This window comes from Mus caroli, chromosome 11 (assembly GCF_900094665.2).
Source record: "Mus caroli chromosome 11, CAROLI_EIJ_v1.1, whole genome shotgun sequence".
NCBI classification, from domain to species: Eukaryota; Metazoa; Chordata; class Mammalia; order Rodentia; family Muridae; genus Mus; species Mus caroli.
The window spans coordinates 115,153,996-115,164,025 of record NC_034580.1 but is presented as its reverse complement, the minus strand read 5'-3'; the positions used below and the strand labels follow the sequence as shown (position 1 = coordinate 115,164,025).

The following is a 10,030-nucleotide window of genomic DNA, read 5'->3' as shown; positions in this document are numbered from 1 at the left end:
CGAGTGTTACCGCTGCGCCCCCTAGTGGCTGAGGGCGACGGCGTGCGCAGGTGTTGGGATGGCAGCCCAAGAACGTCATCGCGTCGCAAAAGCTCCAGTAGATTAAACCAGCCCAGACCTGGAGTCAGAGTCAAACACGTGATCGCACAGAAAACCTACGATGGTGAAACAGTAAATGATCCGGGGCATTTGATATAAGATGCAGGTCATACATTGAGCCAGAAGCCCGGGGTAGTGGTGCAGGCATGTGCTCCCAGCACTCCGGAAGCAGCAGCAAGAAGATTGACAAATTGAGGCCAGTTACCCTGTTTCAAAACCCAAAGTTGGCAGGCCGGATGTAGCTAGGGGTAGAGCACTGGCCTACCATATGCAAGGCCCTGACTCTCCTGTACCGCTGAGACCACTCTTGGGGGAGAGGGGTGGAGATACTACAAGGCATTTGTGCCTCTGGCTGTCAAACTTTTGAAACAATGTACACCAAGAAATTAAACGCGCCCCCCCCCCCCATCCCATGCTGGGAGAGGAGAAAGGTCTGAGAAGACGTTGTCCTCAGCTCTGGCAGCTTGTCGGAGCACAGTGTGTGCAGGATGACGAGAGCCAAGAGGACTGGCCAGTGAGGGAAGGTGGAGGGACTCTGGCCAGCTTGAATGTGCTGAGCTTGGCTCTGGCAATCTTTCCCTTGTCCCCATTCCCTCTGCCTTGCTAAAGAAAAACAAAATAAAACAAAGCAAAACAAACAAACATTAGATTACATTCCTAAAGCTAGCCATCAAGGTCTCTTCCCTTATTTGGCCACTTCCTCCGCCTAAGGCTGACTGCCAGGGACCAGCTGTTAAAGTATTGAAGTCCAGCAATCCAAAGCCTCCTTTGGTTCATGTAATTAATACACCCAACCAAACCTTACCACCGCATGCTAGCCCATCCTAACACAGGCCTCCCCTTCTCTCTTCTTAAAAATGACACCAGCATCCAACGGTGGCAGCACACACGCCTTTGATCCCAGCACTGGGAGGCAGAAGCAAGTGGAGCTCTGTGATTTTCAGGACAGCCTGGGTGTACATACAGAGTGAGTTCCAGGATAGCCAATGGTACACAGAGACCCTGTCTTGGACCTGCCCATTCCCCCATTACACCTGCCAAGTCATTTGCTGCTGTTCTTCTGCCTGAGTCAGAAAGCAGCCACAAACCTTTGTTCCCGGATGGTGTTTGACTGTGGCTTGTGCCTATTCTGGGGTCTGACAGGGAAACCCCTGCTCTGCAGAGGTCTCCTAACAGACAGGAGCGTCCCGTGACCAAGCATGCTTGGCTACACAGCTCTTCTGCCCTATTCAGAGTTAGACCTCACACCAGGACACACCCTGCCCCCAATTTGTTCCATTCCCATTTGTTTTACCTCCCAAAGTGGCCACACCAGCTAAAACCCCTTTCTCTGCTGTTCACCGTTATCTTTCTCTTTAATTGGTACTGGAGACAGGCAGCTGAGCCTAGTTCCCTAGGGCTGTCAGACGATCAGAAAACTAAAACAAGCCCAACAAGCCAGCCAGAGCTTACAGGTGCGCTACTGAAACTGGTGCTTTCACCTTCTTTCTTTCTTTCTTTCTTTCTTTCTTTCTTTCTTTCTTTCTTTCTTTCTTTCCTTCCTTCCTTCCTTCCTTCCTTCCTTCCTTCCTTCCTCCCTCCCTCCCTCCCTTCCTTCCTTCCTTCCTTCCCTCCTTTCTTTCTTTTTTTTAAAAATTTATTTACTATGAACAGTGTTCTGCCTGCATGTTAGAAGAGGGCACCAGATCCCATTACAGATGGTTATGAGCCACCATGTGGTTTCTGGGAATTGAACTCAGGGCATCTGGAAGAGCAATCAGTGCTCTTAACCACTGAGCCATCTCTCCAGGCCAGCTTTCATTTCTAAACAGCAAGTACAGGAGAAGGCCAGGCTGCGGTGGGTGTGTACAGGACAGGGCAGGCGGGTGAGAGGGCTCTTGTGTTGGAGTAGGGTGTGTGTGTGTGTGTGTGTGTGTGTAGGGATGAATAAGGTGGGCAGGGCTGGGGTCTCCCCAGCTGCTTGGCTGTTTTTAGATATCAATCTTTTGCAGGGCAGTGGTGGCACACACCTTTAATCCCGGCACTTAGGCAAAGGCAGGCAGATTTCTGAGTTCAAGGCCAGCCTGGACTACAGACAGAGTGAGTTCCAGGACAGCCAGGGCTACACACTACACAGAGAAACCCTGTCTCAACACCCCCCCACCAAAAAAAAGATATCAATATTTTTGTTTGTTAGTTTGTTTTTTTCTGAGACAGGGTTTCTCTGTGTATCCCTGGCTGTCCTGGAACTCACTCTTTAGACCAGGCTGGAACTCAGAAATCCACCTGTCTCTATTTCCCAAGTGCTGGGAATAAAGGCTCACACCACCCCTGCCCGGCTTTTAGATCTAAATTTTTTTTTTTTTTTTTTTTGGTTTTTCGAGACAGGGTTTCTCTGTAGCCCTGGCTGTCCTGGCACTCACTTTGTAGACCAGGCTGGCCTCGAACTCAGAAATCCACCTGCCTCTGCCTCCCGAGTGCTGGGATTAAAGGCTCGCACCACCCCTGCCCGGCTTTTAGATCTAAATCTTAAGATAAATGTGTCTTAACTCTTTTGACCAGAAACAGCTTTTGTAAACTTTATTTTTTCTGCCGCTTAAAGTTTAAAACTGAAATAATCCCTTCCGTTTCTCGTCTACACAAGGAAAAAGGTATCTGGTGCCCAGAAAGCCCAGGGTAGGGGAGGCAGAAGTGAAGAAGAGAGGTCAGAGGTCGGTGGATGAGAGACAGGTGTCCCTTTTCTGAAGTAGTTTCTGCTCCATGGGCATTTGCTATCCTTGGACTCCGGGGTCCCACAGCTTTGGTCTTTGGGTTTCAGTCTAATTTAAAGCTTCCTGGGAGGTGGGGGCAGGAGAAGGCCGAGCTTTCTGTGGAGTGGAGAAGGAGGGTATCCTCTGGGCTTCAGAGGGCTGGAACAGGCGTTACCAGGGCTCAAATAAGTCCACCTTACTCCTGGCTTCTTCTCTCCATTACTTGCTCCGCAAAATTGAGGGTCTGTCCCAGGACAATGAGAGGCACTGATGTGACCGTAGAACTGCCACCAGGATGGTCTTAAGTCCAACAGAAGAGTGGATTTTTTTCACACCCGGGTAATGTGGGCACGCTCAAAGCGTCAGATCTGGTGGCTGCCTTACACCTGGTGTGAACAGCAGAGAGGCTTCGAATCATGTGTCTGGCCTGCCAGTGTTTCTTAGGGTGTCGCTCTAGGAGACACGTGGCTTTTTCAGAACATGGGGTGACTCCCTGGGTCTGCTCCCAAGTTAGCCCTGAAAGGTGCGGGCCGGGTGCTGTCTAGGAGGGCTCTGGGGTCTCCAGCTTGGTGGCGATCTTCTGTTGAATTCTCTGCAGCACCTCCTGGTACTGGGGGTAGTCTTCCTGCACGCTGGAGAGGACGGTGTTGAGCTGGGACAGCCGGACGCTCAGGCGCTTACGCTCCATCAGCTGGGACCTGCTGTTGCGGTGCAGGAACACGTATTTCCCGTCAATGGCGGCCTGCAGGTGCTTGCCGCAGGTCTGCAGGGTCACGATCTCCAGAAGGTTCTGGGTGGGAAAGAGACCCTATGTCTGTCCTCGGAAGTCAGGAGGACTCCTAACCCACTCTGGAGTTGCCCAGAGGGGCAACTTCTGAATTACATGCAGACTCAGACACTGGGATTCATTCAGGTTTGCCATGCCTCTGAAGTCTACTCTCTTGTTTTGTTTTGTTTTGAGATAGGGTTTCTTTGTGTAGCCCTGGCTGTCCTGGAACTCACTCTGTAGACCAGGCTGGCCTCGAACTCAGAAATCTGCCAGTCGTCTCTGCCTCCCAAGTGCTTGGATTAAAGGTGTGTGCTACCACTGCCTGGCTCTGAAGTCTACTCTTGATGCTGTTCCAGAGCCGGGGGGAAGGGCGGGATCATCTTGATTCCAGCTCACCCTTGATCTAGAGCTTTCTGCCATCTCCCTAGGTCAGTGTCTTGGACCTCACAAGGCTCGGTGTTGTCTGGGCAGGCCCTCTTGGCCCAACTGTCCCACCTTCCCCTTCTCCTTCCACCTCCTTGAAGTCTTGACTCAATTATGGTTCCCACAGGGCCTTCCTGAACTGTTCCTCTCAAAAGCTCGGCCCCTTGATTTTATCTACTCTAAGGCCTTGACACCCTCCATCTTTGTGTTCCACGAAGGAACTCTTCAATACAGCTAGGGACTTGGTTCTATTTAGTGGCTCTGGCATCCAGAATGTTGCCCAGCCAGTAACAAGTCAAGATCAGAATGCTGTGTGTGGTGAACGACCCACAAAGGATGTAAAGGTGAGAAGGTGGTGCTCATTGGCCAAAGGTGTGGCTGGACGCGGAAAGATTTCCACCTGGGAACGCACAGGCTTCTCCTAGGGTGGTCCTGCCTGGATGCTTCCGGTCCAGGGACCTCCCAAGATATTTACCTGCCGTTTGAGAGCTGTGAGCTGGTTGATCTCCTCTTCAAGAACATCTGTAGTAGCCTGCATTTCTGACAGCAGTTGCTGCTTCTCCTGGAGGGAGCTGCTTAGGAACTTTTGAGTTTCTTCCAGTTCTGAGATGGTGTTGGTGCATTCATCTGTGGCCTAGGAGAGAAACAGGACTTGGTGCACTCCAGCATCCACGTCACCTGGCAGACAGAGGTGTTGGCTAAGGACCAGTCAAGGGCCTCAGAGTCCTTGTTCTAGGGGGTCGGGGGGGAGTTCCTGTCTCAGTCACTTTTCTATGGCTGTGAGAGAACCCCATGACCATGGCCACTTAGAGAAGGAATGGTTTATTTGGGCTAATAGTCCAGAGTGCGGTAGGAGTCCATGAGGACAGAGCAGAGGAGGGGGCGGCTGGAGCAGAAAGCCGAGGCCTCACATCTTCAACCGCAAACACAAAACGCAGAGAGAATGTGAACTGGAAGGCAGTGGAAGGGTTTAACCTGCCAAAGCACCACCACTGATGGACTTCCTTCAGCAAGCTTACACCTCCTAAACCTCCCCAAACAGTACCACAAGCCAGGGGACCAAGTATTCAGCACCACCAATGGGGGGGACCAAGTATTCAGTACCACCAATGGGGTATGTCTTGGTTAGGGTTTTACTGCTGTGAACAGACACCATGACCAAGGCAACTCTTATAAAGGACAACACTTAATTGGGGCTGGCTTACACGTTCAGAGGTTCAGTCGAGTATCATCAAGGCAGGAGCATGGCAGCATCCATGGCAGGTACAAGAGGAGCTGAGAGTTCTACATCTTCTTCTGAAGGCTGCTAGTGGAAGACTAACTTCCAGGCAGCTAGGGTGAGGGTTGTTTAGCCCACACCCACAGTGACACACCTACTCTAACAGAGCCACACCCCCTAATCATGCCACTCCCTAGGCCAAGCATTTACAATCCATCACAGGAGACCAGGTATTCAGTACCACTAACAGGGGACCAAGTAGTCAAATGCCCAAGACTATGGGGACATCTTATTCAAACCACCACAATTCCCCAAAAGGAATCCAAAAGCCACAGAGCTTATAGGATGTATACTGGGGGGGTGGGGGTGGGCCCCTGAGACAGCAGGGCCTAGAGGTAGACAGTGCCAACTAGGGAGGCTGTGGGGGAAGCAGTCTGTGCAAGTGTGTGGTTTCAAGGAGCACGGGGACATGGGGACTGAGGTCAGCCCTGAAGCCTTGATGCCAGGAAGAGCTGAGGCTATGTGGGAAGTATAAGGAAGGATGGTAGGAGCGGGCTGGTCTGCGGTGGAGCCGGGCTCACATCTTCAACCGACAAGGAAGGACAAGGAAGGTCCTGGCAGTGTTTGGTGGCTGGCTGGGAGTCAGGATAATGGTGAACTAACTACACACAGTAACCCATAGCGGCCTTCTGAGAACACAGAACTTGGAGAGGGACTGGTGGAAGGGGGAGAGGGCCCCATTGGTGGATAGAAGGTGGAGGCCATGCTGCGTGTGGCCAGAGGGACGCGAGGCCCACTGATGCCTGGTTCTGGGTGTGGGGCAGAGAGGACAGAGGTTCTGGCAGGGACTGAGAGGGCAGCTAGGGCAGGTTGGACACGCAGCAGGAAGCTGAGGAAGGTACAGGAGAGGCCACCAGGTGTAGTGAATGAAGACTAAGACATGCCTCTCTGTCACCTCCCTCTGGAAGCTTCCAGTCACGCCTGTCCACACAAGTGGCTCTGTTCAGTTGATCTTGCCCTATATATAGGGCACTTCAAGTCCTATAGGAGGTACTCTATAGCGACTTTTACATTTTCTATTGCTTTGAGACCAGGTCTCACATATAGCCCAAGCTGGCTTTGAACTTGAGGCAATTCCCCTATCTCTGCCTGAACGGTGGATTCGTAGGTGTGTGTCATACATCCTGCCGCTACAGGGACTCGCTCAGTTCTGTTTGGTTCTCTGGATGATTCTATAAAGTGGAGTCCACAGGTCAGTAAGCTGAGGCGGACAGGTGAGCCCCGGTCATGAGGGAATGGCGGCGAGGAGGCCACACTCCCAGATCTCTTGACCTAGATGACGACGGTCTCCCTGCCGGCCTCAGCCAGCTCCATGTCATGGATCATGAAGCGACTTCTTAATACCACCACCTTATACACACTGTTACGCGTGACCATCTGACTCCCAGGAGGTGGGTCCTCCTCCTGTTTCTTCCAGTGATGTTCCAAAGATCCCAAATATGCCCAGGGCCCAAGGGCCTATTAGTGGGGACTTCGGGACAACTGGGAGCTTTCATCCCAGGGCCCTGGCCTGGGAGGGGAGTGGGCCCTGAGCTGTGTGCCTAGCCCTCTTTTAGGGAGGAAGCTGCCACATTCCCATCTCCTCTTGAGTACTGGGATTCTTTTCAAGGCTCTTTCCGGATCCCTAGAGTCTGTTTCTGCTAGCAGGAAGTGGCCTCTTGTGTGCTGGGTGGTGCCCAGTGTGGATAGTCTGCTGGACCCAAGACAGATTCCTAGAGCCAAGAGCGGCTTCAGCCAGTATGCTCAGAAGCATCCATCAAGTGCTGATGCTCTGACAGGTGCCACCTCTTCACCGGGTGGGGTGAGGGGCCCTGGCGCAGAAGACACAGCGGCATGTGCCACCGGCGTGGGAGGGGTTGCTTTGTTCAGTCCTGAAGCTCAAATCTTCCCTCCCGACTCTACTCTGTCACAGGTAAGATGAAACAGCAGTGACCTTGACCCTCAGGAATGGGGAGAAGGGAACTTGGGAATGGGTGGGCATTATGGACCATGATCCAAGGTCTGCTGGTCCTCCGGTGTCCCTCAGAATTGAGTGGACAAGCCAGAGCAGGCAGGTGGCCACTCTCTGTGTCCTGCTGGGGTGACCAGGTGGGAGCAGATGCCTCAGGCCAGCCAATGGGGATGGATGGAGATGCCTGCCGACCATATGAAGTGAGGAAAGGTGAACCCTAATATGTGTCTGAGCCCCACCTCTAATACAGACATGCAGCCAGGGCAGGAACACATTGCTCACGTCACTGGGTCCTGGGGATGGAGGAAGAGCAGGCCGTACCTTGTGCATCTCCCTGACTTTCTTCTGCAGCTCGCGCTGCTGGTAGTGGAACTCTGTCTTGGTGACTACTTTCTTGTCTATCTTGCTCTGCCCTTCAGCCTGGACGACGATGGTCTCCCTGCGGGCCACAGCCAGCTCCATGTCACGGATCATCTTCTCCTGCTGCTTCAGTAGCTGCCCGTGCCTAACCTGGGGACACAAGACGGATGGGGTGAGGTGGGACGCTGAGGGTGGGCAGCCCACCCTTCCGGGCTTGTCTGCCTTTAACATTGGCCAGTGAGGCATCAGGCATGCAGAGAAGGCCTCAAAGAGTCTGGGGGGCACTGTGCACATTGATGGAGAAGGTGTGGATATTCTCAAAAACGGTACAAAGGGATGGCCGGAGGCAAGAGGAGAGGAGGATGACGAGCCAGGTTCTCTGCCAGGCATATTGAGAGGGCAGGTAGACTCTGTCTAGAGAGGGGGGTGTGGTTAGCAATGTCATGACTCTTTGGATGGCAGAAAATAGTGAGGCTTGAAGAATCTGGGTGTGTGTGGGGAGTCTGGGGTCAGAGGCTGGGGGCCAGGGTATGTGAGCATGGATTGTGGTCTGCAAGGGAAACTGCCTAGAGTCGCAGGGGTATTTGTAGCTGGTTTAAACAAGCATATAGAATTGTGTGAAGGTTTAGTGTGTTGAATGAAGATGGTTTTTAAAAAGGAAAGCAGGGTGCTCAGCCTGCCAAGTGTTTGCCTCGGAAGAGTAAAAAGACTTGGCTTTGATTCTCAGAACTCACACGGAAGTCTCAGGTGTGGCCGAGCGCGCATGCTTGTAATCCCGGTGCTGGAGAGGTTGTGACAGGGATGTGAGGGGGCGGGGGTGGACCCCTGGGACCTATTGGCCAGTCAGTGCGAGCTAACTGGTGAGCTCCTTGCCAGTGAGAGACCCTGTCTCAAAGGGAGTGACCGATGCTCCCGAGGATGTCTTGGCTTCTACGCACACAAGCACACATACCAGTGTTCACACACATGTGCATACACATAAAACAAAACAGAAGAGCAATAAGTAAGCAAGTGCCAACAACTGACAACACCCAGAACTGGCGTTGATCCCTGGGAAACGAGGCAGAATGCGATCACGTGACAACGCGCATGCGCAATCTGACAGGTCGCCTAAAAGTTGAGGATTCCTATCCATCCTCAGGTAATCTAGTTTTCAGAAAGGGGGAAGATTTTCAATATTTGCTTTTATGTGTCTGTTTGACTGGTCCAAGGGCTGCCTGGATTGCTGAGTGTATCTGTGAGGCAGCCTACAGAAGAGGTCATGCATGAGCATGCGCAGCAGCAGACTGAGCCAAGAACCAGCCTCCTTAGTGGGTGTGGCTGGGAAGATGATGGGAGATGTAAACCCTCCAGGCTGCAGTGGAGTCTGTTCCGCGGTTGTCCTGGAGCTGCACGGGCTCCTCAGTCTGTGGATCTGGGCTGATTTGCAGTGCTGGCCCTCCTAGGTCTCCTATGGGAACATCATTGTGTGCAGGCACATTACTGACAGAATGGAGCATGACTGGACAAACGTCCTGTCGGGTTTGCTTCTCTCTGGACCCCTCACTGGATCTAAAAAAACTCCACTCAGCACCGGAAAACTGATGGTCGGTGCAGGAGGAACCGGAAACGGGGCGGGGGGTGGGAAGTGACAGACAGAGCTAGGGTTACAGGAGGATTTAATGGGGACTTGTGGACAGAGCATGCCTTGAGTGGCCACACCTCAACGCAGTAAGAAGAGGTCTCGGTGCTGATCTAGACAAAGGTGAACAGCCAGATGAACCTCACTAGTTACCAATTTATCCAACATCAATTACCAAACAGGCTGTGGAGGGAGTGAGGGCTGGAGAGATGCTTCAGTTGTTAGAGAACACTTGCTGCTCTTGCAGAGGTCCCGGATTTGGTTCTCAATGCCCACATCAGGCAGTCCTCAACTGCCTGTAACTCCAGCTTCAGGGGGGACCTAACACTTCTGGTCTCTTCAGGTTGCACATGTGCCCCTATGTGAACACACATTCATATATACATAATCAAAAATAAAATAAAAGGCTTTTTTTTTTTTTTTTGAGACAGGGTCTCATTATGTTAGACCAGGCTGGCCTTGAATTCTCAGGTATCCGCCTCCCAAGTGCTGACTACGATTAGCTCCCAATAACAAAATCTTTAAAAAGAAAGCAAGCCCGTGTGTCCTTGTCTCACCACGGCACGCCATGCCTGGCTGGTGGTCTCTGTGGCTCTGTGTTGTGGAGTGTGGAACGTGGTGAGGGTCACCTGGTAGGCGAGCTGGCAGTTAGGTCTGAAATGGCCTTGGATCTATCAACCTGGGCCCCAAGCTGGGCGTGGTGGCGCATGCCTTTAATCCCAACACTCGGGAGGCAGAGGCAGGCGGATTTCTGAGTTCGAGGCCACCCTGGTCTACAGAGTGAGTTCCAGGACAGCCA

General features: G+C 52.4%; 1 protein-coding gene across 2 annotated transcripts in view; it reads right to left on the bottom strand.

Moving 5' to 3' along the window:
• Positions 1-2,673: 2,673 nt before the first annotated feature.
• Ccdc40 (coiled-coil domain containing 40) overlaps positions 2,674-10,030 on the bottom strand; it is a 36,903-nt gene continuing 29,546 nt past the window's right edge. For both annotated transcript variants that reach the window (XM_021178226.1, XM_021178225.1), the window contains exons 18-20: positions 7,572-7,760; positions 4,496-4,654; positions 2,674-3,618 (exon numbers count right to left, since the gene is read on the bottom strand). In XM_021178226.1, coding sequence (XP_021033885.1) covers positions 3,370-3,618; positions 4,496-4,654; positions 7,572-7,760 — 597 coding nt within the window. In that variant the 3' untranslated portion in view covers positions 2,674-3,369. The remainder of the gene's footprint in view (positions 3,619-4,495; positions 4,655-7,571; positions 7,761-10,030) is intronic.